Raw genomic sequence first — 19,941 nt, 5'->3', positions numbered from 1 at the left:
CACAGGGAGGGGGCGGATGAAGAGGCGTCCTCTGGGCCCTGAGAAGTCTTCAGGGTTTGGAGGAGGGGCGTGAGTGCGCGGCAAAACGGGCGGGAAGGAGCAAAAAAGGATTAGGGCGCGCGCCGTGGCTGTTCCTGTTCTCACAGTCGCGAGGCCCAGGAACCAGTGTTGCACGAGGGGAAGGCGGGACGCCCAGGTCGGTGTTAGGCCCAGACGAATGCCCCCGTTTCCACAGCCCGCATTCGCGTCTCCCTTTTTCCCCCGTGCTCCCCTCTCGCCCGGGCTGCGGGGCGAGCTGTGTGTAACGGGCCGCAGCGCCCGTCAGGCGTGGCCCGGGCCGGGGGCGCAGCCGGAGGGTCGCGGCCCGCTGTCCGCTGGGCTCGGGGTTCCGGGAGATGTTGGCCGTCCCGCTGGGCTGTGGCGGGCGAGCCTCGGAGTCCGGGGGAGCTCAGTCCCTTTGCTTCCGGCGCTGAGCCTGTACTCCCGGGGTCTTTACAGGGCTCTCCGTTCTGACGAAACCTTTTGTTTTTCCTTTCTTTCTTTTTTGTTAATGGGACCTGAGGTACGAGTATTTTGTAGTGTCGGTGCTGCCGCTACGTGTGAAAAATTTCTGGAAGTATTGCTTTCATATCCTACAATGAATGCAAATCGCAAAATGCGTTGTAGACATCCGCTTTGCGTTCGTTCACCTCTTTAAAGCGCCCACCGTGTGTCAAGGTATTCGGCAGTGATTAAAACAGACTAAAACCCTCGCCCTCAGATATGTTACCGTTCTAGCGTGTTCAGTTTATACTTGCTTTGTGTGCGGTTACTTCTAAGGCCCCTGTGTCAGGCTTTGATGGTTTCTTTTGTTAAGGCACTTAAGGTCACTCTGAATCGGTGACAAACCTGGGAAATTGCCAGTAAGTAGTACCCAGTATCCACATCCTGACTCTTAGCCCTCCAACTCTCACCCACAACCCCAAACTTATGTTGAAGCATAAAAATGTTATAATTTACATGGGACGCTAAACCCACCGTTAGAATACACTTTTTTTTTTTGTAATGATGAATTTGTGCTGATTCATTCCGCTGTAACTTGATTTTCCTCTTGAATACTTTGCAAATTAGATGTAACCAGCATTTTAAAAAAATGTCTGATTTCCGTCATCTTTTATCTTTTACTTGCTTAATCAGGAAGAGAACTCTTTAGGAGGAACTGAGAACTTCATGAAGCACCAACATTTACTGGCTGGGAGGATAGTTAACAAATACTGTTAGAGCATAGTGTTTGGGATTGTGGAGTTTTTAAAAGGCTCTTTGAGTTGTAATATAATTTTTTAATGGCCCCACCATGAAGAATATTATAGTCTTGTTGGGAGGTAAAACTTAACTTGCATTTGGTTTTTTTTTTTTTTTTTAAACATCTTTATTGAAGTATATTTGCCTTACAATAGTGTGTTAGCATCTGCTTTATAACAAAGTAAATCAGTTATACATATACAATATGTTACCATTTCTCTTCCCTCTTGCATCTCCCTCCCTCCCACCCTCCCCATCCCACCCCTCTAGGTGGTCACAAAGCACCGAGCTGATCTCCCTGTGCTATGCGGCTGCTTCCCACTAGCTATCTATTTTACATTTGGTAGTGTATATATGTCCATGACACTCTCTTACCCTGTCACATCTCACCCCACCCCCTCCCCATATCCTCAAGTCCATTCTCTAGTAGGTCTGTGTCTTTATTCCCGTCTTGCCACTAGGTTCTTCATGGCCTTTTTTTTTTTTTCCCTTAGATTCCATATATATGTGTTAGCATACTGTATTTGTTTTTCTCTTTCTGACTTACTTCACTCTGTATGACAGACTCTAACTCCATCCACCTCATTACAAATACCTCCATTTCATTTCTTTTTATGGCTGAGTAATATTCCATTGTATATATGTGCCACATCTTCTTTATCCACTCATCTGTCGATGGACATTTAGGTTGCTTCCATGTCCTGGCTATTGTAAATAGAGCTGCAATGAACATTTTGGTACATGACTCTTTTTGACCTATGGTTTTCTCAGGGTATATGCCCAGTAGTGGGATTGCTGGGTCGTATGGTAGTTCTATTTGTAGTTTTTTAAGGAACCTCCATACTGTTCTCCATAGTGGCTGTATCAATTTACATTCCCACCAACAGTGCAAGAGTGTTCCCTTTCCTCCACACCCTCTCCAGCATTTATTGTTTCTAGATTTTTTGATGATGGCCATTCTGACCGGTGGGAGATGATATCTCATTGTAGTTTTGATTTGCATTTCTCTAATGATTAATGATGTTGAGCATTCTTTCATGTGTCTGTAGGCCATCTGTATATCTTCTTTGGAGAAATGTCTATTTAGATCTTCTGCCCATTTTTGGATTGGGTTCTTGCATTTGGTTTTACGATACATAGTTTGGATTTTTATTTAATGTTCAGCCAAGAAAATTGAGTGTATGAAGGGGCTGGGGATACTTGGATTATAGAGATTTAATCTGCCAGTCAGGATTTGCAGCATTTAATTGAATCTGTCATTTAAAACCTGGGACACTTCACTAACACAAATAGGTACATATAGGGGTACTGTACTAATGATGTTTTCTTTCAAGCTAGTATTTCTGTTGCAACCATTATTTTCTGCCTTGATAAACAGTGATGATTGATGGGCAGGAATGCAAAGTAAGCAGCTTTATCTTAAGAACTTATTCCCAGTTTCACTGTCTTCTGACTGGACCCTAACTGCTGAAAGGTCTTATTCCTCTTTTTTAGATGCCATTGTCAGATTTTTTTTTTTTTCTTTTTTCTTTTTCTACTTGTTTACTTCCTTACCTCTTTTAATTTGCTTTATAGGTTTACTCTTTAAATAACAAGAAGGTCTGTTTTTTCCACCATCGTCATTCAGGGACTTGCTAGCTTGAGGAAAGTCTCTTTTCACCATCCTTCCATTCTCTATTGTTTTCAGCCAAACTATGTTACATCTGTGCTCATTCAAGGACTTACCAACTTGGTTGATACATTGTGGCTCCTGTCTTGAGTAAATAATTGTATGATTATTTGGACTCCTGATGAATTTAAAGCTAGTATTACTTAGCTGTGGGATTTACTTTTGATAAACTAATATAATTGAGATTGTACACTAGCGAGCTGGATGATTACTTAAAATTTTTTAACTACCATTTTCTGAGTTTGTGCCAGACCTTGTGCTGGCAGTTTTAATGCTTATCACAGTTCTGCGAGTAAATTGTGGTTAAGACAAAGTTAAGGAACACGTCTAAGGTCACATAGCAGAAATGGGATTCAGACTCCTAAACCTATTCTCTGTCTTTTCCTTACATTAGGTTATAGAGGATCCACAAACAGCTCCACTAATTACTTCTTTCTGATTTCAGTCATTAAATATAAATTTTTTTCCCATAATTTTCAGAGTGCCTTCTCAAAATTCTGGGGTTACCTTAAAGTCATCCCCAAGGAGTTAAAACACAGACTCACCTGTATTTTTTAGATGAAGACAGTGGAAACATGGACTGGTTATAACTTGAGTATTTGTTAGTGCTTTTAAGTCTTAGCTATTGATTGAATGCCACATACAGTGTCCAAAAGGATGGCATCAGTACTTCTGCCTCTTTTTCTGTTTTTTAAAAAATTGAAATATGTGAGGCTGACTGAAAATTAACTTATAAATCAAATTTGTCTAAGTCTTAGTGGCGAGTGATAGAATTTTCTTACTCTATTCTCTTCTGCTCAGTTCCTGCAGTCAAGATCTAGAATGTAGATTAGTGTGGTCAGCCAAGTTTAGCAAGCGCAAGATGTAAATCAATTTTTAAAAAACATTTTTTTCATGATTATAAAATTAATGGAGATTAAGATGTATGTAGTTTTACATCTGGCCTTTTCTCCTAACAGAATAAAATATGAACATATTTTCATGTCATTAAATAGTACTTAAAAATGTTTTTTCAGAAGACTATTTCATGGATCCAATGTAATATATTTAATTTTTTTTTTTTTTTTTTTTTTTTACTGTTGTTGAACATTTAGATTGTTTCTGTTTTTTTCCCACACTGTAAAAGCACAATGATAAACACTCTGGCACATAAAATCTTTGTCTTCATTTCTGATTATTTTCTTAAGATTAAGTTTTGAAGTCATACGGTGTGAACATTTCTTAATGTACAATTTCAACAACGTATACTTTTTCATATTTTTTTCTTGGACAGTGATGTTCTGGAGGATCAGGGGCTGTTCTTTATGTATGAGCAGATGAGAAGTTGTGCTGCTCTAGCTAACACCTCCCCTCTGAGTTGCTTCTACCTGCGGTGACTATGGTTACTCAGTTTCTCAAGAAAGGGAGGAACAAAAACCTTAGGAATTCTCTTGAAGGAGTAGATGCAAGTAATACAATTTACTAAATTATTAAGGGGCTCGGTTATTGAAACCCAGTCTAGACTTTATAATCCCACATGATAATACTTTTTCCATTTAATTAAAAAATTTAATAAGCTTTTCTTTTTTACCTGTAGGAAAAAAAAATCCTATTATATGTAGAAACATCTTTTTATTAAAATTGTTTTAACATGCAGTTGTGGGGAGTAAACCATGTTTCAGATCAATATGCCCTCCACTTTACTTACTTTGCTGTTAAATGAAGAATTCTATGTAGCAAATGTGCACTTAGTTATAACATTATTATAAAATTGTAGTATATCATGTAGCTCTGGAAGTGGAAATTTAAATCCTAGAAGGTAGTAGTTGGAGAAAATTATTAATTAGAACTGCCACGTGTTAATAGAACAATTTCACTGTGGTTCATTGAGCACTGTTTCTCAGAATTTGTCCCAACTATCATCTGAAAGGAGTTTTGTCACTTGCCGTATTCAACAACACAAACAAGGAAGTGCGTGTTTGAAATAACTACAAAATTAAAAAAATAAAATAAATGAATACATAAGCTTTAAAATGTCAGTTTGTAATATTTAAAAATTAAAAAAACTTATGTCATTTTAGTAGAGTTATAGCAAAAGGAAAAGTACTTAATGATAACACTGTTTTGAAGCTGTTACAAAGATAGATGCAGTAGGTGATGTTGTGTTTCTTTGATTTGACTTTGTAAAGGAAATAATTTAGAATATACTAGGTGAGCTTGTCGTTTAAATGAGATCTGAGAAAAGTCTGTTCATTGTAATAGTGTAGTGCTCTTATAGAATGGCCATTTATGAATGAGTTTTATAGTTTGTATGCAAGTGGGTATATGTAAATGAAGGACTGGTTTTACTTTCTCTTTTAAGTCAAACAGGGTCTAGAAAATGATATAGAAATGGAGGTTAGCAGAATTTCGTTCTGCGTCTGCTACTATGTATGATCTGTATGTCTTTTTTTTTTTTTTTTTTTTTTAAAGGATTTTCTTATTTATTTATTTATTTATTTATTTATTTTTGGCTGTGTTGGGTCTTCGGTTCGTGCGAGGGCTTTCTCCAGTTGCGGCAAGCGGGGGCCACTCTTCATCGCGGTGCGGGGACCGCTCTTCATCGCGGTGCGCGGGCCTTTCTCTATCGCGGCCCCTCCCGTTGCGGGGCACAGGCTCCAGACGCGCAGGCTCAGCAATTGTGGCTCACGGGCCCAGCTGCTCCGTGGCATGTGGGATCTTCCCAGACCAGGGCTCGAACCCGTGTCCCCTGCATTAGCAGGCAGATTCTCAACCACTGCGCCACCAGGGAAGCCCCTGATCTGTATGTCTTAATCTTCATGCCTGTTTCATTCTCACCCAAATAGATGACAATCCCTACCCTTTCTATCATAAATGACTATTTTGAGGTTTAGATAATATTACAGATGTAAAAGTATGTATTTTGAAAAAGTTTAAAATCTTACAAATAAGAGGTTTTAATTTTTATTAAACCTTTTTCTTCAGTTCTCTGTTTAAACAGCTGTACTGCTGAGATATAGAATTAACACCACTGAAATTCCTTTCTTTCATTTTCTATCCAGCCTTGACCTTTTCAGTTCACAATCAATCAGTCTTTCTTTTTTATTGGTTCCTTCCTCCTCCTAGAAGTACTAACAGTATTAACTCCTACTATTTAACAGGTTCAGGTAGAAAATAACACTTGTGTTAAATGGCTGCATATAATAATTTAGGGGTACATACTGTATACACCGAGTAATTTATAGTATAAAACATTCTGCAAACAACTTAATTAATTGTGGCATTTATACTTGATAATTCATTTAAATAATTATAACTCTACTGAAAGTACACTGTCTTGATTTCAGTTTACTTAATGACTGTCATCTCATTACTACAACACCTCTGCCAGTTAGACTAGGCCCATTTGCCAGTGCTGTGGTGTTTAAATTTTAGTGGAGGAAATAAGGTAACTTATAATTGAATGAGCACACCTAAGAGCCTTGGATCTTGCTTAATTTTTGAGGTTAAGAAAATGACAACAGATGCGATAAAGTAGCACTTGGGAATCTTAGGTTATACATGTACAGATCTCTGTCTTGAGGTTAAGATGTCACTCAACTGTGGCCTCATAATATGCTTGGAGATTTTAACATGCCTTATTTTAATTAATTTCATGCTTCGATGTTATTTTGTTTTAGGGTCATCTTTTAAGCATGCAGCTGAACTTGGTTTTTTCAATTTGAGAGTATCTTTTAACAGGTGAGTTAATCTATGTTCATTATGATTGCTGATATATTTAGACTTATTTCTACCACCTTGTTTATTCTTTCTATTTATAGTGCTTGCCAGTTCCTTTTGTGCCTTATTTTGGATTGTTTTCTTTATTCTGTGTTTTCCTCAGCAAGTTTGAAAATTAGTTATTAAATATCTATCCTTTTGGTGTTTGTCTTCAGTATTTTTATTGAGGATATAATTTACATTCAGTAAAATTCATGTTCTTTTTTGTATATAGTTCTATGAGTTTTGACAAACATTAGTCACATCATCGCTGCCACCTGTTTCTATAGTGTTGCCTTTTCCATAATGCCATCTAAATGGACTTATACAGTGTTTGTCTGGCTTCTTTTACTTAGCTTGATGCATTTAACATTTGTCTTAGTCTATTTGGGCTATTGTGACAAAATAGCATAAACTGAGTGGTTGATAAACAACAGAGATTTATTTCTTTGGAGACTGGGAAGTCCAAGGTCAAGGTGATGGCAGATTTAGTGGGTGTCTGATGAGGACATGCTTCTTGGTTCTTAGATGACAGTCTTTTTACAGTGATCTCCCATGGCAGAAGGGGTAAGTAGCTGTGTGGAGACGTCTCTACTGTTTATTTATTTTTTTGTTATTGGGTTGTAAGTTTTTTTTTAAATTAATATCTTTTCAGAATTCTGACTTTATTTTTATTTATTGATTTATTGATTTATTTTGGCCATGCTGCACGGCATGTGGGATCTTAGTTCCCCAACCAGGGATCGAACCCGTGCTCCCTGCAGTGGAAGCACAGAGTCTTAACCACTGGACTGCCAGGGAAGTCCCATGAGGGCTTCATTCTCATAATGTAAGCACTTCGCAACGGCCCCACCTCCTAATACCATCACATTGGGCATTAGGATTTCAACATATGAATTTTCTGAGTGATATCATCTGTAGCAATATTCATCCATGTTATTGCATCTATTAGTTTATTCCTTTTTATTACTGAATAGTATTCCATTGTAATGATGTACAACAATTTGTTAATCCATTCACCAGTTGAAGGACATGTGGGTTGTTTCTAGTTTTTTGGTGATTATGAAAAAAGCTGCTATAAATGTTCACATAGAGATTTTTAATGAGTATACGTTTTCATTTTTCTTGAGTAAATACCTAGTAATGCTGGGTTGTATGGTGAGTTTAACTTTGTAAGAAAATGCTAAACTGTTTTTCTTCCTAAGAAACTGCTAAACTGTTTTTTAAAGTGGCTGTGTCATTTTGCTTTCCCACCAGCAATGTATGAGAATTCCAGTAGTGGGTATTGTCAGTTATTTTTTATTTTAGCTATGCTAATAGATGTGTAATATCACACTGTGATTTCAATTTTGCATTTCCCTAATGTCTTACTTGTTATCTGCATATCTTTTGGTGAAATGTCTATTCAAATCTTTTGTTCCTTTTAAAATTAGTTTGTTTTCCTATTGAATTTTAGAATTCTTTATATAGTCTGGATATAAGTCTTTTGTCAATTATGTGTTTCTCCCAGTCTGTGGCTTGTCGTTGTGTGTGTTTGGCTTGTCTTTATACTCTTAACAGTGTCTTTCATAGAGCAGAATTTTAAAATTTTGGTGAAGCTCAGTTTATTAATTTCTTTCTTTTATGGATTATGCTTCTGGTGTTGTATCTAAGAACACTGTTAAGAAACCAAGATCACAAAGATTTTTCTCCTAACTTTTCTTCCCCTTTAAAAAAAATTGAGGTATAATTGACATATAACCTTTTAGTTTCAGGTATACAACATAATAATTTGATATTTGTATACATAGCAAAATGATCACCACAGTAAATCCACTTAACATCCATCACCACACTTAGTAACAAAAAATTTTTTTTTCTTGTGATGAGAACTTTTAAGATCTACTCTCTTAGCAACTTTTAGATATGCAATATAGTATTTTAACTACAGTGACCATGCTGTACATTACATTTCCATGACTTACTGATTTTATAACTGGAAGTTTGTACCTTGTGACCCCCTGCACCCATTTTGCCCACCCCCACCCCTTACCTCTTGCAGCTACCAGTCTGTTCTCTCTTATCTATGAGCTCGGTTTTTTTTTCTCCTAACTTTTCTTATAGATGTTTTATAGTTTTAGTTTTCACATTTAGGTCTGTGGTCCATTTAATTTTTATATATGATGTGAGGTATTGATGGAGGTTCATAGTTTTGCATATGGATGTCCAATTGTTGTAGCATCATTTGTTCAAAAGACTATCCTGTTTCCTTTGAATTGCCTTTGCAACTTTGTAGAAAATCAATTGACTATATATGAATGGGTCTATTTTCTAGGCTGTCTTCCCATTGACCGATATGTTAATCCTTTTGCCAATACTTCACTGTCTTGATTACTGTAGTTTATACTAAGTCTTGAACTCAGTGTGAGTCTCCAACTTTTTTTTTTTTTTTTTTTTTTTATTATTTTTTGGCTGTGTTGGGTCTTCGTTTCTGTGCAAGGGCCCTCTCCAGTTGCGGCAAGTGGGGGCCACTCTTCATCGCGGTGCGCGGGCCTCTCACCATCGCGGCCTCTCCTGTTGCGGAGCACGGGCTCCAGACGCGCAGGCTCAGCAGCTGTGGCTCACGGGCCTAGTTGCTCCGCGGCATGTGGGATCTTCCCAGACCAGGGCTCGAACCCGTGTCCCCTGCATTAGCAGGCAGATTCTCAACCACTGCGCCACCAGGGAAGCCCCAACTTTTTTTTTTTTGAAATTACCTTGGCTATTCTAGTTTCTTTCCCTTTCCATGTAAATCTTAGAATCAGCTTGCCATTCTTTAAAAAAAAAAAAAGAATGCTGGGATTTTGAATGGAATTGCATTGAACCTATATATCTGTTTGGGGAGAACTGAAACTTGATCATAGAGTCTTCAACACAGCATGTCTGTTCATTTGTTTAGGTCGTCTTTGATTTCTTTCACCAGTAGTTTGTAGTTTTCAGCATATACATCCTGCACATATTTTGTTAGATTTAAGTTTTGAGGGCTACTGTAAATTGTACTCTTTGTTCATTGCTCGTACAGTCAAGTCTCATTATTCCTGGTAGTTATGTTCTGTATAAAGTCCCTGTGAACACTGAGTTAGGGAATACTGAACTATTGTTCCTAGAGAAAAGACAAGGTTAGGTTCCTGTGAGCCTCTGGTCATGACATTTCACCACTGATTAGTACATAACCTTGTTTTATTTGTGTTTGTGTTTAAAGACACTTTATTCACTATATGTTGTTGATTCATTAACTGAAGTTATGACCAGTGGCACTATAACTAACGCCTGAATGAAGCTTAATCTAACACACAGATTTTACATATGACACATCACACACAGTTTTCTTATGGTTTGGAACACTAGACAGCGCTTCAGCAGTATGCTACGGGGCCGTTTTAAATAGTGAAATCATCAACAAAAAGCACAAAAGTGTGAAAATGTGGCACTAAATAGAGCACAAAAAAGACGCATCTCGCTAACTCATTTATCAGGTGATATAGCTTCTTTTTACATTCTTTGGCATTTTTTCATAAACATTCATGTCATCTGCAAATAGAGGTAATTTTATTTTTTCCTTTTTTTCCTCCTCTACTTCCCTCTTGATTTTTCTCTCTTTCTAAAAAATTATGGTAAAAAACATATAACATAAATTTACCCTCTTAACAGTTTTGAAGTGTACATTATGTATCTTCCTGATGTGGGATAGGGATGCCACAGTCTTAAATGTCTTAAAGAATCGTCTAATCAATCTTGTTTTTAGAGTACCCTTTACTTCCAGGCATACTTAGTATTGCCTTTTGTGGGTTCCGGGTTTTTATATCAGCCATTCTTAATACCACCTTAGAATTCAACTTTCTAGTGTCTGCTAAATCATGTACTAATCTGTTTGCTTTCCAGTTTCCAAAATTTGTTGCCATTGTTTCTTCTCCCATTTTCTTTGTTCTTAGAATTTTATGGCTTTTTAAAAATCTATTATCTGAGTTTCGCGGGGATTATAAGAATGTTTTTTCAATCTTTCATTTTTACCCTTAAACACATAATTTTTATATTTTTCTTATAAAATAGTAAACATAATCAGAATCTCTATTATCCTCCTTGACAAAACATAATACCTTAACTTCCCTCTGAATTCTTTTTGTATTTTCTACATTTTTGTTACCTCAAATTTTAGATCCAGCTTGTTGAATCTTAAGATTTAAAATAAAAAAGATTTTTTTTCTTTGTCCTTGATGTTTTACAGTTTACCATGCTATGTTTAGAGGTGGATTTTTACACGTGTTGCTTAGCAATATTGAGCTTTTACACCCTACAGAATCATACCTTTTTGAATTTTAGAAAAATTTCAACCATTATTCTTTATTTTTTTATTATGAAAAAATTTCACTTTTATTTATATATTTTTTTCTAGTTTTATTGAGAAATAATTGGCATATATCACCATATAAGTTTAAAGTGTATAGCATTTACATATACTGTGAAATGATTACCACAACAGATTAAGCTAACATCCATCATCTCATATAGATAAAAAGATAATTGGGCTTCCCTGGTGGTGCAGTGGTTAAGAATCCACCTGCCAATGCAGGGGACATGGGTTCGAGCCCTGGTCCGGGGAGATCCCACATGCCACGGAGCAACTAAGCCCGTGTGCCACAACTGCTGAGCCTGCGCTCTAGAGCCTGCGAGCCACAACTACTGAGCCCACGTGCCACAACTACTGAAACCCACACACCCAGAGCCTGTGCTCCGAAACAAGAGAAGCCACCGGCGATGAGAAGCCCGCGCACTGCAAGGAAGAGTAGCCCCCGCTCACTGCAACTAGAGAAGGCCTGCAGGCAGCAACAAAGACCCAATGCAGCCAAAAAAAAAAAAGAAAAAGGAAAAAAAAATTCTCCTTGTGATGAGAACTGTTAGGATCTACTCTCTTAACAACTTTCGTATATATTGTACAGCAGTGTTAACTACAGTCATCATGTTGTGCCTTACATCCCTATTACTTGTTTATCTTATAATTGGAAATTTGTTCCTTTTGACCACCTTCAACCATTATCTTAAAAAAAAACGAAACTGTTTCCTTCACCTCTTCTATTTTCTTCTGAAACTGTGATTACTTCAGTGTAGGAGCCTATTTTCCCTACTTACCTTTTTTTCCCCTTCTTTGCTTAATTTCTTAAATCTTCATACTCTGTTCTATGTAATTTCCAAAGTGTAAGTTCTTTCTTCATTTGTTTTTAGCCTTTTGTTTATCCCATCTACTGAGTTTTAAATTTCTGAGGCTGTTTCCCATTCCCAAGATGTCCAATTGATACTTTTCATAAATGTCTGTTACTGTTTAATTATCTTCTATTCTTCTTTAAGGATTAGTCCTACTTTTAAAGTGTATTTAGTATGCTCAGAAACATTTTAAAAATATTTAAGATTCTTCATTTAAAAACAGATTTCTCCAGGTATAAATCCTCCTGTTTGTTGTGTCTGCTGATGTGGCTTATGGTGGTGATTTCCTTAAATATGTTATAATTTTGGTTTGAGAGCTTATGTTGGATAGAGGTTTTTCCCATGTGTGTTTTTCCCTTTTGTGTGTTTTTGGAGTTGCTTCAACCTGACCCTCTGGCTGGCATAGCTCTAAATCAGCTGTGTCATTAGAGACTTGGGTTTTTATGTGAATAGCCTAGTTCTGGACCCTGCTATATGTACTATACAAGTTATGTAGGCCCCATTTCCATTCTTAGGTTATCCCTGTTCCCTCCATAAGCCATAGGTAGGTATTGAGTGGAAGATTTTTTTGGCCCAGTTCTAGCAAGTAGTCTGTTCTGGTCTTCTGACCTATAATTGGCACACTGGACCCTTAAACTTAAAGCCTTGGAGCTTTAGCCTGAAGTCCCCTTTTCCTGGTGGCTTTATATCAGCACTAAAACTCTAGGTTTCTCCTCTGTTCCTGGCCCACAAGACTTTTTTTTTTTTAAATTAATTAATTATTTTTTATTTTTGGCTGCGTTGGTTCTTCGTTGCTGTGTGCGGGCTTTTCTCTAGTTGCAGCGAGCGGGGGCTACTCTTCACTGAGGTGCACAGGCTTCTCATTCCGGTGGCTTCTCTTGTTGTGGAGCACGGGCTCTAGGCACGTGGGCTTCAGTAGTTGTGGCACACAGGCTCAGTTGTTGTGGCTCGCAGGCTCTAGAGCACAGGCTCAGCAGTTGTGGCCCATGGGGTTAGTTGCTCCGTGGCATGTGGGATCTTCCCGGACTAGGGCTCAAACCCGTGTCTCCTGCATTGGCAGGCAGAGTCTTAACCACTGTGCCACCAGGGAAGCCCTGGCCCACAAGATTTTACTCTTTGTTATTGAGTGTAGCTATGTATTTAAAGTTTTATCTAGTTTCTTGTATATCCTTCTAGAAGTCCTTTATGTATAAAAAGAAGAATGTGCTTATTTTCCTTTCTTTTGTACACAAAAGTTAGCACACTGTGTTTTGCTTTTTTTTAGCCAGAAGGTAGAAAATATTTCCATTTGATAAATCAGAGGGCTCATGTAGAGATTGTTGGTTTCTTTGTTAAAGAGACATGCCGATTTGACTCTGCATGGTTTATTTTTATCACTATGGGCAGGGACCTCTCCTACCTTTGGATTTTTACATTGTTTTTCACATGTAATTTAAAAATTATGTATCTGTACTCTAAATTATTTTCTTCAGTGTAAAGATTCATCAGTATGGTAGTTATGACCTTCTTAATTCCTCCTTTAAAATGTTATTCTTGTATTCCTCACAATAACTGTAACTCTTCCTTTAAATTTTAACCATTTCTTAAATTAATAATGTGACCACTTGTTTAGGGTCACAGAGTTTGTAAGTGAAAGATAATTTGGCATCACATTTGCACGCTGAACCACTAGATTATATACTGGCTCTCCTTTGTTTTTTTCTTTCTTTTTTTTTTTTTTTGCACGGTAAGCGGGTTTTACTTTTAAATGATTATCGGTACACCAAATAACAACATGTAACAAATTCTTGATTTCTGTCTTCTAGTAATTTTTATTAAAAGATATTAAAAGCAGCCCAAACAATTATACTAGTATTCATTGTTCTAACCTTTAGCCAGAAAAGACTGTTTTAAGGCTGAATGCTGCTTAGTACAGGTTACAAATAACTATCTACTGTTTTTTCATAGATAAATCCCCTGACCTTCACAAAGCTTTAGGGGGAAAAAATTAATCCCTTTTTTTCTTAAAAATTAAAAAAAAAAAAAACTACATCTACAAAAGAAGAAGTCAGTATTGATATATACATATATGTTGCTTTAGCTAAAAGATGTGGGAAACCAGACAATATATGCCTATTAAATTTTCTAAGAAATGCAAGGTTAAAAAAATGAAATATTTGGATTAGCTTTAAGTTTTTACAAGGAAGCTAGATTTGCTATTTTCCAAAAAGTGAGAGAACCTACTATATAATATACAGAGATAATTTAATGCCTTTTCACAAGAATGTAACTTGAGCTTTGTTAAAATTTCATTTTCCATGAAGTCATCTAAAATGCCAGTCCGTGGAACAGAGCTTCTTCCCCTATGCATTTATGCAGTAGTTTTCATGGATCTCTGTCTAGATGTAGCAGACCAAGGCCAAGAGGTTATCTAGCACTTCATCCCTGTTTTGCCAGAGGTAGATCTGGAGAATGGTCATCACCTGGGTCTCTTTTTCCACCCCAGTGATGCCCCTGCCATGGAATCCCAGAGCTCCAGCTTCTCTGGCTTTGAACCTTTTCTCCCTCTGCAGTTGGTACTGTTCAATTTCACTTTCAGCTGCTTTGGTCTGCTTCAGCCTCAGGTTGCTTGCGGACCTCGGACGCCTTTTGGGTGGCCTGCTTCTGGCCTGCAACCATTGCTGGGGCCTAAGTGAGCAGCCTAAATGATTGGATTGCCACCTCGGGTCAGCTGATTTGTGCCTATGCTGGTGCTCTGCCCGCCATCTTCTCCTATCCTTTAATTTTCATAGTAGCCCTATGAAGTAAGTATATAGGGAAGGAAACAAGCTAAGGTAGAGTGAGTTTCTTGTGGTAACTTGCTTTTGTTTATTTCATTCCAAACCTCATGTTTTTATTCTGTACTACCTCTACTCTACCCTGATTGATAATAGGAAACTTCAAACCATACCATCAAACTTTGCACTTATGAAAATAGGCCAGTGATTCTTTCTGCAGCTTCCTCTTATAACCCTTACTGCTTCTTGTCTTAGCTCTCAGGGCCATTTCTGAGCAATAGAGGTTACAAGTACTCCACTGAACAACCAGTTCCAAATCCCGTCCTCAAATCCTGTGCTCCTGTTCCAAATGGTAAGTTTTCTTATGGGCATGTTAAAACTTTTATAAATTCGAACTCTTAGATATCTTCATCTGTAGAAGGAGAAAAATACTTTTGTGAAAAAATGTTAGTCTTTAGTGTTTGGCTACGTTTTTTTATCATACTGAGAAAATCAGAAGTATATTTACCTGATAGGACTGTTGAGAATTATTTACCCAAACAAATAAGATGCTTTACATCAGCTCAGAATCTATTGTTACTTGTTACAATTTTATGGAATACAATGGTATAAGTTTTAATAGAGTATGAATTATAGATATAGAAAGAACCTTAGTAAATATTGTTTCTTAGCTAAATTTTAAATTATTAGAATCTGATTATTATATTAACATAATAACTACTAATTACTACATGTATTTTGTAGGTCTGACATTATGCTTTACAAATGTTAATCATGTAATCCTCACAACAACTGTGTTAGATAGGAGGTGGTACTGACATTTTATAGATGAAAAAATTAGGCTAGAGAAGTTAAGAAATTTATACTAGGTCACAGAACTTATAATTTGAAGAGCTAGTCATCAAACCTAGGTATATCTTGTCTCAAACCTTTTGCTTTTCTTATTTTACCATCTGATTACTTGTGGCATTTGAAGTTTTGCCATGTAGAAAGTCAAAGAATTATAAAGGTGCTGAAGAGAGAAAAATCTAAAAGTTTGATTACTCCTGTTTGTACATTGTAGAGAATTATAGAAACTGTATTTAGATACTGAATTACCATAATTTTTTTTGTTTGTTTTCAGGTAATAGATGCCTAATATTTCTTTTATATAAAAGAAATGAGTATAGCTAGTATTGCATTAAGAGTTGAAACCTGGCTTTTAGCTACATGGCATGTTAAAGTGCCTTTAATGTGGCTGGAAGCTTGTATTAACTGGATCCAAGAAGAAAATGATAATGTTAATTTGAGTCAGGCACAAATGAATAAACAAGTGTTTGAGCAATGGCTCCTTACTGATCTGAGAGATTTGGAGCATCGTCTTTTACCTGATGGCATTTTAGAAGTTCCAAAAGGAGAACTGAATGGATTTTTTGCTCTGCAGATTAATTCATTGGTTGATGTAAGTCAACCTGCGTATGCCCAGATACAAAAGTTGAGAGGAAAGAATACAACCAATGACCTAATTACAGCTGAAACACAAGTAACCCCAAAACCTTGGGAAGCAAAGCCTTCACGAATGTTGATGCTACAGCTAACTGATGGAATTGTACAAATACAGGGGATGGAATATCAGTCTATTCCAGCTCTTCATAGTGATCTTCCTCCAGGTACAAAAATTTTGATTTATGGAAACATTTCTTTCCGTCTTGGTGTTCTCTTATTGAAACCAGAAAATGTGAAGGTGTTGGGAGGAGAAGTAGATGCTCTTTTAGAGGAATATGCCCAAGAAAAAGTTCTTGCAAGATTAATTGGGGAACCTGATCCTATAGTTCCAGTCATACCAAATAATTCTAACCAAAGCATCCCCAGAATTACAGATGTTCTACAGCCTGCGTTAGGACCTTCTGATGAAGAACTCTTGGCAAGTCTTGATGAAAACGATGAGCTTGCAGCAAATAATAACACCTCTTTGGAAAGAAGTTGTTTCAGCACAGGTAGTTCTTCAAATACTTCAAATACCATCAGACAGTCAGATTTTGAACCAGGACTTGTTATTTCTCCAAGACCAAAGGAGAAACCACGAAACCAGTCTATGCTTTTTACTGATGAGGAATTAGATGACTTTTCATTGGAGGAGGCCTTGCTTTTAGAAGAAGCTGTCCAGAAAGAACAAACAGAGACCAAAGAATTACAGCCACTGACTTTGAACAGAACTACAGATGAAAGTATAGAGAGATTTTCACGTAGATCTAATACTCTGAATAATTTTTCTTTGATTTGCAAAAATGGAAATAATAATTGGAGTGAAAAAAATTTATCTGAGCAAATAACTAATGAAGACAAATCTTTTAGTTGTCCATCTGCTAGAGACCAAAACAGTAGTATTGTTTCAGTTAATCATAATGTACCCGTACCCCATAATTTTACAAATAAAGATAAGAACTCAGAGACATATAATAAAATAAAACAAACCAGCAGTTCAGAGGGACATTCCTTAAATAATAAAATATTAAATGGAGAGCTGGTCAATTATGTACCAAGAAGTTGTTCACACATTTCTAATAAAAATGAGCAACACTTACAGACTTGTTCTTCAAGATCATCAGAGAATAGCACTAATCTTTCTATCAGCATGGATTTATATTCTCCACCTTTTATCTATTTGTCTCTTCTAATGGCCAGCAAACCAAAGGAAGTTACAACAGTGAAAGTCAAAGCATTTATTGTAACCTTAACTGGAAATCTCTCAAGTTCTGGTGGCATTTGGAGTATAACAGCAAAAATTTCTGATGGTACTGCATATCTAGATGTAGACTTTGTAGATGAAATACTTACTGGTCTGATAGGGTTTTCAGTGCTACAAATGAAACAGTTAAAAAAGGATCCTTGTAAATACCAAAAGTTCCTGGAAGGTTTGCAGAAATGTCAGAGAGATCTAATAGATTTGTGCTGTCTAATGACTATTTCATTCAATCCCTCCTTGTCTAAGGCAACGGTACTGGCAATACAAGATGTTAATGTGGAACACCTTGAGAACCTAAAGAGGCGAGTAAAGAAATAATTTACTAGCAAGCAATTTAAAAAAACAAGGAAATATTTAGAATTAAGTTTGTCCTTTTACTTTTGCAACTTTCTTTTTGTAAAAGGGGAAAAGGAAGTTTCATAACTGATTTCAGTCTAATTTTAAAATGTTTAATTATGTTTGTGTGTGTAAGTTTTTTTAATAAATTTTTTTATAGTAACCGCTGAAGCAATTTGATGACCCACTGTTGTTGAGAAATTTTGTTTTCCACTTGTTATTTCACATAAGGTGACTGCTAAAGTACTGTATTGGTGTTTACTGATGAATCATACTGTTGAAAGTTAACAATTACAAATAGGTAGTTGAGTACTTCTAATATGTAGAGTACCCCAAAAGATTTGTTTATATTATTTTTCTTAGGAAAAAATGTAAATCCAGTGGATTAGAATGTCAGACTCTCAGATGCAAGTTGTTGTGCTGGTTTTTGTTTTGCTGATTGGAAATATTTGTCTGGTATATTTAAAGCAAATATTATCTTAACTAGATACCATTTCAGAGATTATATTGAATAGTTAAAAACCTTATTTTCAACGATAATCTATTATTATTAAGAAGATCCAGTAAGTATTTCATTTTTTTTTTCTGGATTAAAATAAGGTATTTATGCATGTCTTTAGTTATCTCCTTTCTTTTTTTTTTAAATTTATTTTATTTAATTTATTTATTTTTGGCTGTGTTGGGTCTTTGTTGCTGCACACGGGCTTTCTCTAGTTGCGGCAAGCGGGGGCTACTCTTCGTCGTGGTGCGCAGGCTTCTCATTGTGGTGGCTTCTCTTGTTGCGGAGCATGGGCTCTAGGTGCATGGGCTTCAGTAGTTGTGGCACGTAGGCTCAGTAGTTGTGGCTCGTGGGCTCCTGAGCGCAGGCTCAGTAGTTGTGGCGCATGGGCTTAGTTGCTCCGCGGCATGTGGGATCTTCCTGGCCCAGGGCTCGAACCCATGTCCCCTGCATTGGCAGGCAGATGCTTAACCACTGCACCACCAGGGAAGTCCCAGTTGTCTCCTTTCTGAATTAGGTGTACATGTAAGTTCTTCCTTTAGTTTTGTTGGAAGTGCTGTTCTTTTTTAAGGGAGATTGTTCCCCCTGGCCCCCCACCCCCCCCAAAAAAAACCATAAGGAAGACTGTTTCCCACTTTTCCACTTTGCTGTTAAAAAGTCACATTTGAAAGGTAAAATTATTTTTATTATTCTTTTGTCTTTAAAAAAATCTAAAGTATCTTGAATTTTAAAACATTAAACAAATACTTAAATAATAAAATGAAGACATTGTGTTTTTAGTTAAAATAATGTAATAGGAAAATATCTGGAAGTAAGATAAATACATATATAAAAATATGATATGGATATAGTAGAAAAATATTCTAAGAGTCTTTTGTCATTATTGGTTGAAGGATGATAATGAGAGTTCAAGGCACAATTCAGATTTTGCTGCTATATCCTCTGATAATAACCGCTTCTATATACTTGCATAGCTCTGTTACTGCAAGAGATCTAAATGGATGGTGTTATCTTTCATTATCTTTCTTGTAAATCTTCTCCTGTGCTCTATCTCTTTGAGTAGTGCTGGAAAGCTGGGATTAAACCTTATTTTCTCTTCATATTCCATCACTAAAGACTGGGTATAGTACTTTACTATTATCAGTCCATCCTTCTAATTGGTGCTTTAATTCTGGCTCTAGTCTTCTCTGGCCTTAAGTATTCCAGTAGGTTTACTAATTGGCCTGTGCCTTATTTTGCCCTTAAGCCTTTTCCCGTAATTCTTCCTGAATGATCTTTCTTGAATAAATTTCTTGTTTTCTCTTTGTTACCCTTTAATATCAACCTCCTCCTATCCGCTTACCTACAGGGTGAAGTCCAAACTCTTCATGTATAGTATGGAAGGCCTTTTGCAATCTGCCTCTTGCCTGCCTTTTCAGCCTCATCTTGCCTCCTTATTCTTCACCTACCTGGTCTGCCACTAAATTTTAGTCATAGTTGTTCTCCAGATATGGGGAATATACCTCATGCATGGCTCATAGTAATACCCCTACCTCCTATATTCATTTGTATTTCCACTCAGCTTAAGCTTTGGATGCCCATTGAAGTGTTTCATGAATTCCCCTGCCCACTTTCATGCCCCTCTATACATTGTACAGACTAATATTATATGTTTTATTGTACTTATTTGCTTCCCTTACTTTACTGCTATATTTTGGGCAGAATAATTCTTTGTTGTAGA

The 19,941-nt window shown here is 36.7% G+C and overlaps 1 protein-coding gene across 1 annotated transcript; it reads left to right on the top strand.

Moving 5' to 3' along the window:
- The first annotated feature begins 2 nt into the window (after positions 1–2).
- On the top strand, positions 3–17,897 carry RMI1 (RecQ mediated genome instability 1). Its single transcript, XM_007176932.2, has 4 exons — positions 3–196; positions 6,610–6,670; positions 14,917–15,013; positions 15,785–17,897. Exon 4 carries the CDS (start codon positions 15,821–15,823, stop codon positions 17,702–17,704), a length of 1,884 nt encoding a protein of 627 aa, XP_007176994.2. The 5' UTR covers positions 3–196; positions 6,610–6,670; positions 14,917–15,013; positions 15,785–15,820; the 3' UTR covers positions 17,705–17,897.
- The last annotated feature ends 2,044 nt before the right edge of the window (positions 17,898–19,941 follow it).

The sequence above is a fragment of the Balaenoptera acutorostrata genome, chromosome 6, assembly GCF_949987535.1.
Source record: "Balaenoptera acutorostrata chromosome 6, mBalAcu1.1, whole genome shotgun sequence".
Taxonomy (NCBI): Eukaryota; Metazoa; Chordata; class Mammalia; order Artiodactyla; family Balaenopteridae; genus Balaenoptera; species Balaenoptera acutorostrata.
This window is presented reverse-complemented; position numbering and strand designations above follow the sequence as displayed.

Coding starts and splice junctions, on each gene's coding strand:
- RMI1 (XM_007176932.2), top strand. CDS start 15,821: ATGAGTATAGCTAGTATTGCATTAAGAGTTGAAACCTGGCTTTTAGCT.